Source organism: Centrocercus urophasianus, unplaced genomic scaffold (assembly GCF_019232065.1).
Source record: "Centrocercus urophasianus isolate 14NV4802_14NV808 unplaced genomic scaffold, USGS_Curo_1.0 seq_23, whole genome shotgun sequence".
Taxonomy (NCBI): Eukaryota; Metazoa; Chordata; class Aves; order Galliformes; family Phasianidae; genus Centrocercus; species Centrocercus urophasianus.
The window spans coordinates 5,879,176-5,897,241 of NW_024884789.1; the positions used below are offsets into that span (position 1 = coordinate 5,879,176).

At 42.2% G+C, this 18,066-nt stretch overlaps 1 protein-coding gene across 7 annotated transcripts in view; it reads left to right on the forward strand.

Annotated features, from left to right (window-relative positions):
• Positions 1-18,066, forward strand: part of AKAP13 (A-kinase anchoring protein 13) — a 192,575-nt gene that overhangs the window by 125,362 nt on the left and 49,147 nt on the right. For 5 of the 7 annotated variants that reach the window (XM_042824004.1, XM_042824005.1, XM_042824007.1 and 2 more), the window contains 2 exons: positions 10,119-10,200; positions 13,906-14,042. In XM_042824004.1, the coding sequence (XP_042679938.1) occupies positions 10,119-10,200; positions 13,906-14,042 (219 nt within the window). Of the gene's footprint in view, positions 1-749; positions 890-10,118; positions 10,201-13,905; positions 14,043-18,066 lie in introns of those variants that run through there. The other 2 variants (XM_042824010.1, XM_042824011.1) reach the window with 2 other exon arrangements.

The window sequence follows — 18,066 nt, forward strand, 5'->3', positions numbered from 1 at the left end:
TGCTCCCACAACTGTAAAGACATTTTCAAAGCTGAGAACGCTGGTGGTGCAGTACTAAAAAGGCAAGTAGGGCCGTCCCAGCTCAGGCCAGGAGGGAGTGGCTTTATTTCATTATTTTCTTTCCTTTCGCCCTGTGCTGTCATTAGAAATTTAAACTTAACGCAAAACCGAGCCCTCCTGCCTGCTCGGCTGAACGGCAGACAGACTCAAAAGGAAGAAAACACTTTTTTTGGTTGTTTCTTTCAAATCTTTGTGTGCTGAAAGAAAACTCACATTGGTGACAGTACTTACTTTGGATACAGTGATCGACTTTTTTTTTTTTTCTCCTTTTTTTTTTTTCCTTCTGAATCAGACACGTCGTGGCTGAGCCTTCCTCTGCTTTTCTCCCTTGGAGCATCAGGGTTCCTATCGCATCTGTCTGGCTTTTGTTCTCTATCAGAATTTTTATTCTGATGCTTTTTGGATATCAAAGTTGTCTGGAAAACTTCTTATTATTCGTATTCATATAACGGGAAGGCTGATACCATTCTTAGCAGCTACAAAAGAAGTAATAATCATATGTATAAAGCTCTCTCGATATACCTTCTGTTTTCTATAAGTTCCTGTGTTTGTATAAGCAAATCTGTTCCAAGAAGACTTTATCAACCGGTCGCAGCTCTGGGATTTTCTTTTTCCTGTTGAGAGGCTCGGAGCGGCGGGGACTTCTCTGAGCACGCGTGCGTGTGGCCAGGAGCGCAGCAGGCACGCTGGGGTTCATGGTGGGCTCTGCTCCCTGCACTGTGCCTCTGCTCGCGGCCCTCGGGACAAAATGTACGAACGGCACAAGAGGCGGTACAGCCTGTGCGACATCTCCAAGGTGGACAGGACTGTAGATGTGGTGTTGTTAAAGGTATGGTGGTTGTTTACGTTGCTTATCCTGCTCCTTCTCTCGGGTGCTGCAGGTTGGGGTTCAGGAGGAGCTTGCGCCCTTCAGCATGCAGACGGGTTGCAGTCGTGAGCGTGAAGTGGTTTGCTGTTATCTCAGAATTATCCATCGTAGCATGCAAACACACTTCCAGAGAACCATTCTGGCCATCTTCCCCCCGGTCTTTTCTCCCCATTAAACACTCCTGTTGTATTTTGCAAACCTCACAAGTCACAGGTGGTTTTTCTGTGCCTTTCTGTCAAGGATTTTCATTCCCAGTGTTCATTTTTGGAGTGAAATGTGGCCCCCCACCCCTTTCCCCAAAGATATATCCTGCTGAAGAAGGCATGGTGGATCCTCCCTTGCCTCTGTTTTTTGTTTATATTTGAAAGGTGTCGTTCTTATTGTTTGGGTGTGAATTTTGTCAGAAGATTGGTCAGAGCAAGAGCCGGCAGCAGCTCTTGGCTACTTGTCCCAGCGTTCCTTCGCTAATCTAAAATTAGCAAGCGCTCCACCAAATGGCACAGTGGCAGTCTGGGAATGTCTTCTCCCTAACAGCTTTTTGGAGCTTCAGCAGTTTCCTGGCAAAGTGGATGGAAATCGGAAAGCAGCCAGAGAGACTGCAAAACACAGCTTGCCTCTGATATCTTAACTCCTGAACGAGCGTTTCTTTCTGCCTCTCTTCTTCTCTGTGTCCTTTTCTTAGCAGAGGCAGTGGCTTTCTGCACCACCATGGGGCTTCTTTTGCACGGGTTTTGCTGCATGCCCGTTTTCAGGGCTGGTACAAAGTCTGAAGAGATAAATATTTTTATCTTCAGTGATCCTGGCTCTAATTCACATGCACTAGAATGGATCTAACACTTCTTAGGTTAATTAGCATCATTTAGGTATGAAAGTTGTTTTTCTTTTTCACTTCAATTGAATGAATCATTTGGTATTTTGTTTTTTTGTTTGTTTTTTTTGTGTGTGACACCAAGCAGAAATAACTACAACTAACTTTCTGTATCGACTCGATCCTGTTGAGTAATGTTTGAACCTTTATCTTAATGTCTGAATCCCGTGGGATTCAATCTCCAGATAAACCTTATGAGTCACTGAGAGCTGTAGACATACTGTGCACACACTACTTGTGTCAAATCACTGCTTAATGAGACTGGGATAAGGGGTACCCCCTGACAACTTTGGTTGCAATATAAAAAAGACAGTCTTTTTCTCCATGAAGAGTATCTGGATGCCTTGGTTGAAATGTAATTCACTATAATTATCTGACTTCAGTATTTCTGATGTCATTAGTTCCCTAAATTAGTTTTTGTTCAGCAAAGCTTAGATTTTATAACAAAGTATGGCTCTTGTTAGTTCCCACTAGTATTTTCCTAATTGAGTTTCAAAACTGTGGGTTATGATGTCTGTTCCTGCAAATGACTCAGTGTCCATACATGTGTGCATGTGTGCACGCATTGCTGCTCTGAACATCGGCTGTAAATAGTGCAGATGTTTAAAATAGAGGGTGCTAGTGACAGCTATGTTACAAGCAGCTTAATCTTGTTATTTAGTCATTCTTATGTTTTAGCTGGTTTCTATAGCATAACCAGTAGATTAAATTAAATTTTGATGATCCAGGGATCTAAGCCAGCATTAGACTGCGTCAGTGGCAGATCATCTCTTGACGTTAATGGGACCTGGATCAGACCCTTAACGAGAGAGCTATTTGGGATTTGGTTTTGGTTTTTTTTTGGTTGGTTTTGTTTTAAATTAAAATACTTATCTAGGTCACCATATTTCAGTGTGTAGGCTTTTCTTAAGTGTCAAACATTGAATAACAAATAAATATCCTTACAGCAAAACCAAATAGAGTCTCCATTTACAGTGTTTGGTTGGAATGAAATTGGGACAAGATACCTGCTAAGTGCCTGGCACCTTTCAGTTTGGCCTACTGATCAGCTTGTGCAAGCTGTCTTTTCTTTGGGTGGTAGGTGAATACGTCTTTTCTTCATTTGAAGATGAGGAACTCAGTCATAATGACATAGGAAAGAAAAACAGCTGATGGGGAAGGCAACTGGAACAAGCTGTGAACAAAGAATGTCTTTTGTCATTTTGGCTGCTGTGTGTTTATAGATGGTATTTTCGTAGAGCCACAGAATCATTTGAGTTGGAAGGGACCCTTGAAGGCCAGCTGGTCTGACTCCCCTGCAATAAGCAGGGACACCTACAGCTGATCAGGTGCTCAGGGCCCCATCCAGCCTGATACAGTTGCAAAAGAATTTTGGATCCAACCAACTATTTTGCAATGCATGTGCCTTCTTAAGGATTGCTATGTTGGGGCTAAAATTTTCCATGTTTAGATTGTGCCTGAAAAAGTGGTTTGTAAAGTTACAAAAAAAACCTCAGCAATTTTGAGGGCTGATGCACACAGTTATTTTTTGCTTTAAGATATGTTCCTCTTCCTCCCCACACATGAGCACAAGAGGCAGTGGGTAAATCCATGTCTTAGCTTGCTGTTGAGGGTAGAATTTCATCTTTACTGTAGCTCTTTTTGCTGCTTCAGGAATGCAAACATGATGTTCTTGGTTATTGACCACAGTGGTTTGCCACTGTACAGAAAGCCCTAGTTGATGCAGAAATGGCATAACAATTTGACATCATCTTTCCTTCTGAGATCGCATTGCAGCAGATGAAGAAGGTGTGCGTTGGGTGGGATATCTGCTTGCTGAATGGTTAATTGAGCCCGGTCAGCTCCAGGCAGGGTAAAGCAGTTTGCACTGCGTTATTCCTAGGCCCAAAATGGGAAGTCTCAATGGGCCCGTGTGTGAGTTGGCAGCTGTATCCCATGTGGTGCCTGCCACCACAAATAGAGCTGTCTGGGGACAGAATACAGATACCACCAGAGCTGGCACCTTGCAAGTACACGCAGTTAGAGAAGTGTCCAAGTCTGGATGACAAGACTGTTCTTTGCAGTTAGGGAATAAGAAATTGGCTTGTTTTGAGAACGGGAGACTGAGCAGTCACAACTGGAAATGTGTTGTTTTTTTTCATTTTTTTTCGTTGATCCTGTCTACATTAAAGCTCTGTAGATGAATGCTCAAGCTCTTACTGGTAAGCAGAATGTCTTAAATAGGGAAAAAAGTTTTCAGTTAGCTGCCCTTTGGATAAACAGTTCTCACTGAGCTGCACCGTCTTCTTTCCCGCTTTGGGGTCTGGGGCTGAGGGAAGCACTGTCCTGTGTCATTGAGCTTTGTGGCCCTAAAGCAAATCTAAACTTTGATCCTGAAAACAGTATCTACCCACAGTGATTTTGTTCCTGAAGGGTTCAATAGTAAGAGGTGCATGTATTACGATGCGGAGAACTTGATTTGTTCATGCCTCGTGTAGAACTAGAACAGGGAGGATAGCTTAAATGAAATGGAAGGGTTGTCACGCAAACATTTATGTGCCCAAGGTTAATTGCTCCCATTTTTAGTCAGAACTTGTTATTTTTTATGTAAAGCCATTGTTCTTGTATTCAAAGCTTAATTAAAGGTTGTTATTAACAGGGCTCTAATTCTGCTACTGGCGGAAGATCCCCCAGTGCCAAGGGCAGAAAATGTTCTTGGGCAAGATGCTCACTTTCCCATTTGGGACATTGCCAGGAAGAAAAGTGTACTCTAGGAATTCAGCATTGCTGTTACACCGCAAAGTGCTAATTTATTCAGCCATTTAATATGTGCTGTGGTTGTAGGAGCCTCTTCCTTTAGTGTGGTTCTTTTCAGCACTGTGTGCTTGTTGCTGTGAGCAAGGACCTCCATGAAAAATTGTTGTACCAGTACTGGCGTTCAATAGAGGTAGAAGATTTGATGTAGTGTATTGACTATACTAGATGATAAGTAGATAATGGGAAAGTGTTGTCACTTTGTCCTTTTTGAGATACATTGGAGGATGGTCTCTGTGTCCTTCATGCACACTGTAAAACCTTCCAGTAAGCTCAAGGCAAGAAAATACACAGGGAGGTACAATATCTATCTATCTAAAACTGTAAGTAAATTGGTATGTCCCAATGCTATCTGGGAAGGTGATTATCAAAGCATTGCTTTGAATTTTTGCTCTTGAGCTTTGTGCAGGTGCAATTTGTTTGTATCAGTGGCTGCTGAAGGAGGATGGTGGAAATGCTTTTCCAGGTGCCCCATCCCTCACACTGCTCTTCCAAGAGTTTTGCAGGATCTTAAAAGGTGTTTGATTGTTTTTTTTTTTTTTGGAAGGGGATGAATTAACTTTAATTCATAGTTCAGGAATTAAAAGGCAACAACCAGATTATTCTGTTACCAACGAGACTGTAAAGTTAGAAGTTTGTTAGAAGAAACATTGAAAAGAGTATCCTACAGGAATTTTTTTGAGTTCCTAAAAAGTTAAAATTTGCATTAATGCTTTTGAGACAGTTTTATCATTTCTGATTATGACACAGATTAGTCATAATTGCAATTAAAGAAATAAGTTTAATTTTTGCTTTTCTAATTCTTCTATAGGTTATTCAAATCTTTCCTAATGTCCATTACTGCTCAGTATGGTGCACAAGTACTTAATGATGCACCAAGCAAGCTCAAATTACTCTATTAAATATTTTCCTTTATGCTAGATTGGAAGCTGGAAAAAAAAAAAAAAAGAAAAAAAAAAAAGGAGAGAGAAATGGAAACATAAAATTAGGACGAAGTTAAAACAATGTGGAAAGAAGATGAATCTCTAGAGATTTGCTAGGAAACGAAAGCTAAAATCGTGTTCCTTCTGCTCAGGGATGTTTGGTGCTGATTTATACTGGTAACTGTGATGGTGACAAGTGCAAACTTTCAAAGCAGCAGAAGATTTCCTGAGAGGTCAGTGTGTTCCTGTTGTGAAATGGAAGCGCTGTCAGAAGAGTTTAGATGAAACCAGAGGGAGAAAGAAAAGGGCTTTGCTACGGTTATCACCCCATCTAAATCTTCTGAGTTACAGGAAGGCCTGGCAGGTTTGGGAAGCTCCAGTGCCTGCCTTGGAAGGGGAGCTCTCATATGGGGGCAGTCCCTTGTAGGAGGCTGTGAAGGGCATGACAGCTGGTCCCCAAAAGCCAGCGCAGCAGAAGTGAGGAGAGGCAACTTTGAAACGTCATCTGAGGAGGAGGAACAGATTCTGGTGGGCAGACTCTGAGAGGTCTGGAAAGGGTTAGAGAACTCCCCCAGACAGATGGGTGTGTGGGGGAAAGGAAGGAAGAGCCGAGGGAGATGCTGAATAGGAAGTAAAGGGAATAGAGGCTGGCGGCCACTAATAGCTCCCACATGATGGAGAACATCGCGGCCTGTTTGGCTCGCAGATTGTCTAGTGCTGTCCTTTTCTTATGCAGAGAGGCTTCTGTACTAAGTCACGTCGAGTTTCAAATTAAACGTCTGCAGGAAAATGTCTCTGAGATTCAGGAAATACAGGCGTGCGTGCCCAGAATGAGCAGCACAACTGTCTGCTGCCTGCAGCCCCAGCTGCTGTCCTGAAGCCCTCTTTGGACATTCGGTCTGCTGGCATTTCACAGGCACACAGAAAATCCTCCGGGATTCACTTTTTGGTGCCTGGGGACATGCTCCCATGATTCATTCAGAGTCTGAGCTGCAGATAAACACAGTCAGGCTTCGGCATGGAAAAATAACTGGTTCTCTCCTGGCATGCTTTCAAATGCAGCATATTGAAGCTCTGTTCCCAGGGACTGTTTCTTATTGCCTTCTGCCATCTGATCAGCGTGTCCTCTCTGCTCGTACCGCGGCGATGTGGGATGCCCAGCAGCAATAGGCTGTAATCAGTGTGGGCATAGTGGAAAGCAAGGGGTTTTTTTATTGTCTTCTGTGGCCGTCAGCCTGAGGTCCTGTTGTCAAGCTCCTCTTGTGGCTGAACAAGGGCTAAGGGAAATAGGGAGGAATAGTTTTGTTATGTATGAGATGCATGTGTCTGCAAAATTCCAAAGCAACCTCATTTCTGATTATCTCAGGCTAATACATCCCCCTACCCTGCTGATCAAGTGCTTTTATGATGGCATTTTCCCTGCAGCCCATGCTATCTGCACCCTCAGTTCAGCTGCTGAGGAGGGAAAGCAGTACTCAGTGTTCTGCAGTGTATGATGGGTTTTATGTTTTCAGTTTCTGTGGACCACCCAGTTTCCTGAGAGCTGCAGTAAACCTCCTTCAAATCCTGTCTGGTCTCTTTTTGGCATAGGGAACGCTTATGTATAGTAGTGGTTTCCTTTGTTAGTGTTTTGCTGGTGATTACTATTATTCCTGAATTTGGGCTGCTGAGATAAATACTTCATAATGCTTCATTTTGTGCACAACCATGTATGTTTGAAAAAACACCTTAAACTTCAGTGTTACTTTCTCATTACTGCTTTTTCTAGAAAAAAAGAAAAAGCAGACATTTTCAATACTTGGCAAAGGATAGAGCTGGCTGGGTAATGGGAAAAATATTCAAATCTTTTTTGAAAAAATGCCAATGTCTATAATGCATTTTCAGGGAATGACTCAACTGGTTCTATTAAAGGAAAAAATATAACGTTAATTCAGCCTAATTTAATGTGTTCTACCGCAGTCAACTGGTTATAAACAGTCTTGAATCTTCTAATTCTTTGCTTGCTTTCTGATAATTACTGAATAGAGTGCTGCATTATCATTTTCCAGCAGTGCATGTTAATATAAACCAAGAGCAGTTTCCATTAATTTGATGGAGCAACATCGGTGTAAGAGTAAGAAGAATGAGACACAGTGTCTTCTGGAAAGAGTAATGTGCAAACCATTCAGAAGGAGGCAGGATTTGATTTCATATCAAGATGGATCGTTCCTTCATTGTGTGGACTTGAGCAAATTTGCATTTGTCCTCCCATGTATGTTCAGGCTCAATGTCTAGATGTGCCTTTAATTATATGTACTCCAAAGTAGGCTGTGCTCTGGCTCAAGAGAAAAGAATATTAATCTGATGTTTATTGACTTTACGGCTCTTCTAAGACTGAAAAATATGTATAGACTCTGTGGTGAAGTTTAATTGCTGAGGTTAGATACCTCTGAGCCTTGTGAACAGGCTGGTTCTTCCACTGAAACAATCAGAAAGGTGACCCACTGTCTATGCAACATTTAAAGCTAAATGTCTTTGTCACTTGGGAAAATAAGAATCCTGCTTTTTGTTATTTGCTTTAAAAAAAATCTTTTCTCGAGCTTCAGACTGCCTTTCCACTGCCTCTTTCACTCTGCACCCTTTGTTAACGTGTCTGTGACTATCTGCTGACGAAGGTGCTCTGCTGAAGCCCATGTGTGTGTGCAACTGGTGAAATGGTGTGGAGCAGCAGACAAGAGAGAAGATGGGTATGCATGTGTGTGCAAATGCATATGTTTAAAGCAGCAGTGCAGGAAAGGACTTGAGATGTGTATGCATAGGAGGGTCTGATGGGGATCTTGTATTAACGTATATATGAGGATTCAAGGAGCAGAGGCAGGGAGCAATTAATGGGAAGAAAACCAGGCTGTGGAATACCTGGAAGCAGGGAGGGATGCCCAGGGCTCTGCACCTTGAGCCCTCACTCTGGTAGAGCATGAGGCCTTTGGCTCTCCTGGGAAGCTCATTTTTCTCCTCTCAGACCTTCCTGAGCATGAGCTGCTGGTTGGGAAGATCATGGCATCCTCTCTGCTGGAGGATTTTATAGGCGTGTTGTATGAAGGCCTCTCAGATTGTAGCCAAGCTTGACTTAGAGCAGCACAAAGGGACTAAGTGATCTGTCAAGGGCCCTTCCAACCACATTTTGTCATCGCAGAAGTATGGAGGGGGACAAAACTTGATCAAGAAATATGTAGTGCAGAAAGCAGCTGACAGGTCTTGGGGGAGTGCTGGCTTTGCTGAGAGCTCAATGGAGGCCCTGGAGGGAGACTCTCCATTGCAGAGCAGTGGGTGCAGGCCAGGCTGGGACAGCAAATCTGTGCTCATCAGCTCATGAGAAGAGGAGGAGGAAGGTGGGTTCTTAGAGCAGTGAGCCCCATCAGGAGTAGAAGGGTCCTGGGATAAGGGATTAGTCTGGTGAAGAGGTGCAGGATGAGTAAGGAAATTTGGTGACAGGTTAGAGGCAAAAAAGCAAAAATTCTGTCTGTCAGAGAAGAGGGAAAGGAAAGCCAAAGAGAGGGTAGGAGAAGCATTTGTCATGTGAAGTAAGACAAGTCATCCGTTTGAGCAACTATTTAGCTAGAACATGTGAGACCCTGTGTGTTGAAGCAAGTGAGGAGCAGCCAGGCGGGAGGGGAAACAACTTCTGGGTTTGATCTCAATGGGATTTGTGTTTGGAAAACGCGTTCATCTAGGAAGAGCAGCCAAACTGCTGAAGACGAGAGAGTGAAGGGGTTTGCAGACCAGTTATAGACAAAAGCAGTGAGAAACATGTGTTGGGTGAGCCAAGGGCCATGGATAATCCAGCAGAGTTCAGGGTCGAGAAGTTGGACTAAAGAACCGAAGTGAGGAAGAGTAAAACACAGGAAGAAGGCTGAGCATAGATCAGTCATCCCTACTGAAAGACTGGAAGTTACAGACAGGATGAGGAGCAGTGTGAAATGATAAGGCTGATGTTGAAATAAAGCATGTGATGTTTCAGTGTTAAATGGGATTTTCTAACACAGTCATCGCTGCAGTTAATGCAAACGTGTGAAGTCAGATGTACAAAGTGCTTCTGGTTCTTACCATGACTTGGACACTTGTGTAGCCCTCATTTCTACATTATCAGAGTTCCCTGCCATCTTTAAGGTAATTACACTTGGAGCAGTACAGGTAGTAAGAAATTACTATTCTTTAGACAGTGAACTGAGAAAGTAGGGGAGTACCTTGCCTGCAGTCCCACTACAAATGGAAGTGAGAGCTGAAGCCAGGTCTCTTGAGTTCTCCACTAGTAGCTTAAACTCTGGCTCATCCTTTCTCCGAACTCCTGCCTTGAGCGGGAGCCACTTCTCCCTCATACTTTCCACAGAGAAACACAGTTTTTGGCATATCGTAGTGCTTTCTTTAGCGATACTGAAGAAAATAATGGTAAATTACTTTTGCAATTATTATTATTATTATTATTATTATTATTATTATTATGGAATTAAGCCATAACTACATATCCACTGGTCGATGCAGAGTTAAGTTGCAGAAGAGGCTAATGGGGATGATAGCAAAAGCAGCCTTTTTTTTTTTTTTTTAAATTTGCTGTTGCATTTTCTTTCAGATAAACCGTGAAAGCTGGTGCTCACTGGAGCCATGTCCTGACTCTTCGCTGCTGGAGCGCAAGCGGACAGGAGAGTCTCCAGGTAAGCTGTGGGTTCTTGACCAGCATGCATTCGGTAGAGCATCCCTCTTGTTCTCCTTGCTGCTTTCCTCAACTTTTCTTTCCTTTTTTTTTTTTTTTTTTTTTTTTTTTTTGTCATCCTAACCTCAATGGAAAAAAATATATAAGCTAAAGAAAATGTGTAACGAGTCTATAATGAGTCATTGTTAGTACAGAGTGAGCTGAGTGGTGTGTCGCCTTCTTAACTGTGCACTTGAAATGTTTCAGTATTTCAGTTTTCTACCAGATTTTAGACGTGCGATGGAGAAAACAGACGTGTTCTCTAGTCAAAATGATAATATAATAAAAGGAAAAAAACCCAAAAATTCTCATAATCCATATTCAGATGAAGATTAGCGGCTTCATGGGGTTTTTTGCTTATTTATTTATTTTTTTCTTCAAAGTTCCCATGATTTCCAGACTTCAGGAAACAGAAAGGCAGTTCAGAGCCATCGTTCCCACACCCTGCCCACAGTCCTGCATGCTGGCGGGTGCTCTGTCTCTTCCACAGGGACAGAAAATCTTGTCTGGCAAGTTTCAAAGAGGGCTTCGTGTCCAAGATAGGAAAAAAAAGCATTTCCTCTCATTGAATCATGCGCGTTCAAAACAAATACAGTAATTTACCAGAGCTCTGTGTAGAGACTTTGCTTGGACTTTTCATTGAGTACTTGTTTTACTGGCAATATGTGTAGAAATCTCACCTGAGTCTCCTTCAATTCATCTGAGATGCTTGAAAGAAAAACGAGGATTGAATCACTATTGAATTGAAATTCAAACCCCATTCTTTTCAGAGCATGGGCTAGGAAGTGACATTTTGGGTGACTGACCTGAAGGGCTTATTCTAGCTAGAAGTCCTAGCTCCCATTGAAGTGAAATAAGCCCTTCTTCTCTTTTATCTTTTTTCCCTCCTCCTCTCCTCCTCTCTAAATAATAATAAAAAAACTAAAAAAATGCTGTGACTTGCAGGTTAGGATAGTCATGATCAGTGAATAGCTATTTTGCTAGTGTTTTACAAGAGAGCCTGCAGTATTATCACGCTGCTTCTTTACTAATTATTTCCCTGCATCCCTTGAGTCTATGTGTGATGCTTTTATGCTTTGAACTTTTTGTGCTCCATTTGGCTGCAAAATTGCATGTGCTCTTCTACTTGATGAGTTTATAATCATGCAGACATATGGGTCAATATTAGTTATATACTTGTTATCTGATACAATATTATGCTATAGAAATATATGTAGTATACAATCAGTTATATCTGCAGACATAAATTAATAATTACAGTAGTACATGTCTGTAACACATTGAGGCAAGGTTGAAGATGACAAGGGAAATGTGCTTTTGTCTGACTGCAGCAGCAGGAAGAGCTCAGGCTCTGCAAGTGCTGGCATTCCAGAAATGGTGTAATGACTGCTCACATGTAATGTGAAAGTACACAACTTGAAAGGGAATTACAACTTTTTCACCTACTGAATAGTCCTGCAGTTGTAAGGAGACAGTCCTCAAATCTTGGAGGAAAACTTCAGGAATTGTAGCTTCTCGTTTTCTGCCCATGCTTTGGAGCTGCATTGCAGCTACTTAGCTATCAGTGTGGAATAAGAGGGCTCAGCCCCACATTGGAGGCTGTGAGGCTTTGGAAAATGTACGTAAAGGAGTTATTTGGAAATTTTCATCCTAGGGCTTTTTACTGTGTAGCTTTTTTCTTCTGTATTATGTGGAGAAGTGTGTTGCCATCATGTCTGTGGAGTTGCATGCAGTAAGGATAAATGGATAAGTGCAGTAATGCAATAAATGAGGTGTGTGCAGTGTGATGGGGGCTGGTCCACATACCCCAGTGCTGTGACAGCGCTGCCAGCAGGGTTCGGGGGGTCATGGGTGGGAGCAACTGAGAGACAGAGGTCAGCATTGTGCAATGTGTGCATGGTTCAAAACAGCAGGGCGAGCCCAACAAACTGAGAAAAGGAGGGGGGGGGAACTCATATATCCTCCTGAAACAGCCAAGGTGAGGTAAGAGTCAGGACTTGGAGATGCGCAGATGAGGGGAGATGAGGGGAGATGTGGGGTCCCCCCCACCTCCCTCTGCTCCTCCTTGCCTTCCCAGCCCTCTTCCACCCCTCACTGTCACTCGCTGGCTCCTGCCGGGCCTCTCACTGCTGCTGTGATTTATCGGCTGGGTGAGGTATCCGTTCGGTGGTGCATCTGGACCGGCCCTGCTCATTTTCCACTGGAACGTGGCTCGAGCTCCTTTGTTTTTCAGTCTGGGCTTGGACAAGCTCTGCCATCTGCCAGCTGGCCAGCAGGCCGCATCCTGGCCCTCTCTCTTACAGCCACTCCGTCTCAACTTTGCTTTTCCCTTCTTTATTTCTTTTTTCTTTTTTTTTTTTTCCCTTTCTCTCCCCTCTCCCTTATCCCCCTCGATTATGGAAAAGCAGTTCAGATTTTCCAGGTTTACTGAACAGGGAAAAGGCTGAGGGAACACTTGCTCCTTCTCCAACAAGTGCTTTTCCAGTTCTCCCTGGTGTGGAAACTCCTCAGAAGGGTGATGGGGTTTCCAGCCAGCTTCACCATCCCCATGGCCCCGGGGCAGCACCTTTGCCTCCATCCCTTCCACAGGGAAGGGAAAAAAAAGTGGCTTCGAGCTACCCAACCCAAATCTGTATTCCCTGTGTTGATGTGTGAGCCTGCCACAGCCAAGGATGGAGTTTATTGGCTATTATTTAAGAGCCAACAAGTGTTTTATTGCCTGGCTCCTCTGAAGGAAGCTGAAGTGTTTTGGAGGCATCTTGTTTAGGTACAGTAGGTTGAAAAATAACACTTTTTTTTTTTTTTCTCATAAATACTAATAATCAGCAAGTATTCTTAACTGGGAGAAAAGAATGTTCAGTTCATGCCAAAATTGTCATTGATACCTCTGCTTGCAGGCTGAAAAAAAGTGAAATGATATATTGGCATTATGGATGCAGGCACATAGCCCTTAAGGTTTTTGGAAGGAATGGGCTTTCTCAACGGCTGGGGTGCATTTCTGTGCTGCTCATCACTCCACTACAAACAGCTGGAAGTATTTGAAATGGAAGGAAGAGATGCGATATGCTTAGATTTAAATGTCAGCAATTACGAAAGCTTGTGAAATTGAAATAAGTGCCCAATTTTTGAATCTTTAAAAAGTAAAACTTGTCATAGAAGACTTACTGTTACTTTTCCAGTGGGAAATATAGGAGAAGCAATCAAGTAATGGACTGATGAGCATTTCAAAAGCACCTTGGCATTTAAATGTTAGAGGAAATTAATTGTTTTTAATTGAGAAAGTTAATATTGTTGACTTAGATACTTACTGAATATAAATCTAATTTGGCAGTCACTGCGGTCAATAGGAAAAATAATACCCTGTTATGCTCAGTGTGAGGTACTGACATGTAGCCTATCACTTTATTTGTATGCTCATGTCTGTTTAATGCAGAGTTGTTTGTGCAATGTACTCCAGTGGTGCATTCCTAGCCTTCAAAAAAATGAGTTTTTAACTCTTGAATAAATTAATAAAAATTTGTCGTCCCTTTTTTAAGAGGTGAATTCAATTTATAAACCTGTGCTTGCTGTTGGTTTAAACTCTTGAATTGACTGAGCGTCTGTGAGTTGGAGGTTTGAATGCTACAGAAAGCATCAGACCATAACTTTTTCTGCTTTGCTCCCACAGAGTGTGAGAACTTCTTGGAGGATGGGCTGAGCAGCGTCTGTGCCTCATCACAGGGTGTCCTTAAAAGAGAGTCTGGCAGCGAGTCTGACTTCTTCTCCTTGCCTGGTGATGGGATGGAAGATCTTGTCTTTGGGAAGGTAGGAAAATCTGATTGGGATGCGGGTAAAAAAAGTTTCAAGACCTGATTCTATAAATTCATACTGCAACCTTCTTGTTTTGGTTTTGCTGGTGAGTTAGAGACCTGGAAGGGATGGACCTGGAATGGCGTAGATGGGAAGGAGCTGGTCCCCTCTTCAGATGCAGCAGTTCGAGGGGTGCATTTATGTACACTGTGCAACCCCCTGATGTTGAAGAGATGAAAGCAATTGTGACTGCACAAAAGTAAATCAGACATTAAATAGTTGAAAAAGCGGATTTTCTTGTAAGGTCATTAATGACTGCACAGATGATATGGAAGCCATCTTTAACTAACAGAACAGAGCGCTTTCCCCAGCAAACATAACCTCTGTACTGACACATTCAGAATCATATACTGCAATTCTCAGAAGAGCTGGTGTTCTTCTTTAAATTCAGTGTGACTCCCTTAATAGGAAGGAAACACTCATTCCAAATAGTTAAGGCCAATTCCAGGGAATAGCTTTGTTTCCAGGGCAACATACCTCTAATGCCTTTTTGCGTGCAAGCCGAAGGAAAATGTTTTCAAGTTTGTTTAAAATCAACAACAGAAGTCATTACTAACCTTAGTCATCTCTGTGCCCTTTGTGTTGCTCATGGATGAGAAAAGGAGGGAGGAGTGGGTGAAACCTGAGATACAGAACCAATCTCCTGAGCAGAGCATGCCTCACTTCAGCACTGCCATTCTGCCATCTGCGTTGAGGCTGCCCAAAGATATTCAGGGGACAGTTGGCTTTTGCCTTTTGAAAACCATCTTGCAATTGACACTTTTGTGCTTCTTGCCATAAGTAGATGGTGAGAAAGCACACAGGAGGTGGTGCAGAATGGACACAAGCCTCCATTGATCAGCCACCTTGTTGGTCACAATCTGCTTTGGTTCTGCATAGCTTTAAGCAGCTCAAACCTACCTCCTCAAGTAGATGCTGTTCTTGCTCTGATAAGCTAAATTTTTAGAGCAGGTTTCACACTTGCTTGCAGAGAAATATATTTAATGAAACAAAATTCTGTTTGGTTAAATCAAATCAGATGATGGTGAATATTTTCCAGCAGGACGGGAAACACCACAGTCTGGGCTAAGTGATCTCATGTGCTATAAATGAACAGTAAAGTCATTCTTAACGCATGTGGCAGGGCACACAGCTCGCCAGCCTCACCCTTTCCCATCTTATTCTCAGAGCTGGGGGACCCTGGATTCTGAGAATGTAAAGCTGTTTGGCAGAGCAGAAGACTGTCCTCAATTTGCTTGTGTAGAACGAATTACAACAGCAGACTTTGTCATTTGAGCCTCATTTAATGGTTGTGTGGGGATGCGTGGGAGAATAGTGCTGTGAGAACACAGTGCATTTTATAACGTACAGAGCTTTAGCTTTTTCCCTTCCTTTTATGTGGAAAGTTTGCTTCTCCAAATGTATGAAGTAAAAATTAAGGATAGGTAGGGCAAAGTAATGGCAGTGCCACAGGGAAAAGAAAGTTGGTGGGGAAGTGGGTCTTCAATTGTCGATAAAGAAAGGGTAGGATGAGGGAATTTTCTTTGTAGAAAAGGAAACCTCTTCTTAATTTGGCAGCCCATGCCTTGTTCTCATCATTCGGTGGATTGCAGGCTTCGTCAGAAATGGATAAAGTTCAAAAGGTTTATAAGTTTAGTTTAGGAAGTCATTCAAAGCTAATCACAGCCCCAGACAGTTGGTTTATTTGTCCCTGCTTTGCTGACTAACTCAATTCCCCATCTCTTTTCTCCAAATTTGTTTGAATACCTTTTCTAAAGTTACAGTTATTTACATTAGGACTCAGTGGGTGTTGTGGGCTTGTTCCTTGGGTCAGCCTTTCTTCTAGGCTACTGAGTGGAAATGCCAGTGGAAATGCCAAGTTTTAAGTATTTTTTATAACTATTACCATTATTGTTGGATTCAATCTTTTTTTCCTGGAAGATACTGTAAGATGTACTTATTGATTTTACTCAATTTGTTATAACTATATTAAGTACTGCAATTTGCTTATTTAATTGAGAAGTTCTATCTCAAACCTTTCAGTATCATTAGTGTTATTATTCTGTGTATCAATACTAGTTATCACTAGTGTTATTATTGGTGCTATTCTAGTTTTCCCTTTTTATGCTTTTTTTTAAGGGATTTTCTCTTTGCATGGAGCACCAGTTGATCTTTTATCTATAAGAGTTTTGTCTTTTTTTTTATTGTACAAGCCACTCCTCTCTTAGCTGCTAAATACATTAAAGGAATGTTGAAGGAATGAGCTACTGTCTGTCCAGGGTCTTTGGGACGCTTCTATAAAGATAAGTTGAAATCCATGTATTTTTAAGCCCTGGTTCTGTCCCCAGACCATGAAAAATTAGGGTCTGTGGAGTCATGAAACCTGCAGGTGCTTTGGAGTGTCCCTGATGTGAGCTGTGGGCTCTCATTGCCGCCTCCTCACTGTCTCCTTTTCTCTCTCGGAGTGACGCATGCTGAGCTGCATAGCATCAACTCCAGGATTGAGACAGCTGTAGCATTAGAACCCGACTTGTTGTTTTTTTTTCAGACCAAATAGGCCGTTGCAGAAATCCAAAAATCATGTCCAACATGAGGTCTCAGTTATTTATTTATTTGTTTGACGTCAGTGCTTCATTCCCACGTCCTCGTCATCTTCCTCTTCCTTCTCGATCTCTACCCAGCCGTCTGGGCAGACTTTGCAACACTCTCCTTCTTGGATGATTAATGCTGCATGAGGTCATTTCTCACAATCATCTGGCAACGTCCTGGGGTGTAGCCCCTTCGCTTTGCTCATCTTAACTTTTAACCTGCCACTGAAATTCAGTGTTACTTGGAACTCTCTCAAGGCACCCCTTGGGGAATGGTTCACCTGCAAGGGACTTGGGAAGTTGGGGACCTGCAGCTCATTGTCAGAGAAAGGAGTTGAAGCTTAATGTTTAGTTTCTGCCTCTGTTTTGAGTTGGTCAAGGAAGTACACAAATCCATACATCTCTTTTTGCATTTATTTTCCTGGAGCTATTGTTTCTCTCTCTAAAGCAGAAAACAAGCCCTCAGAACTTAAAGCTTGAAGAAAAAGGCTTGCAGTGGGGGAAAGCTGCTCCCCTCCAAATTGTAAACACAATGGTAAATAATTTCTAGGATGCCACTACCAAGGTTAACTTTGGGCATCCTGGAGCCACTGGTAAATCTGAATTTAAAAATATTCTGCTCAACTATGTATCAAGCCAACCAAACAATTTGACTCCCTTCATATAGTGCTATGTCAAATAAAGCTCAGCGTGCCAAGGTCTTATTTGTTTTCTTTTTGTTGTTTTTGTTAAAACACCGTAACAGCATCAATGCCTTTGTCACGTGGAAGATCAGAGAACAGACTGAGTTCATCTCTCAATGTTTTGCTTGTTGTCATCAAGAAAATAATAAGAAAGAACATTTCAATTCTTGGGACTTCTGATAGATTAAGGGTTTTAGTTGAAGTTCTCTTCAACTAAACTAAACAGACCATCCTACTGATCTCTCTCATCCCTACCCAGGAAGGACATATGTTCTTTTCCAAATAACTCTCTTTTCAGGTTTTACCTCTTGTTTGTTTTTTGCTTTTTTTTTTTTAACTTGTTTCTCACTAAGTACTGTTTGACAGCAAGGAATGTGTCCAGTAGCATATCTGCAAACACATCGATTTTATTGTCATAATTACAGGTTGAATGCATTGAGGTGCAATGCAGCAAGCCTAACTTGAGGAAAGTTAATATTTCTTTAATGCTTTGTTATTCTTTTAGGAAAAGAATTAGAGAACCATTTCCATTCTGCAAACAGGGTGCTTTCTGACTCAAATAGGATTAAACAGCAATGCCTGTTTACTGACACATGGCCAGTTAGCTAATGTTTGGCAGAGCTGACTACAATACAATGTTCCCTAGGTGCCTGCCACACTTGGCATTTTCCAGACAGAGTCCTGGTCCTTCATATTCACTATTTTCATTTGTTTCAAAAAACAGAACAG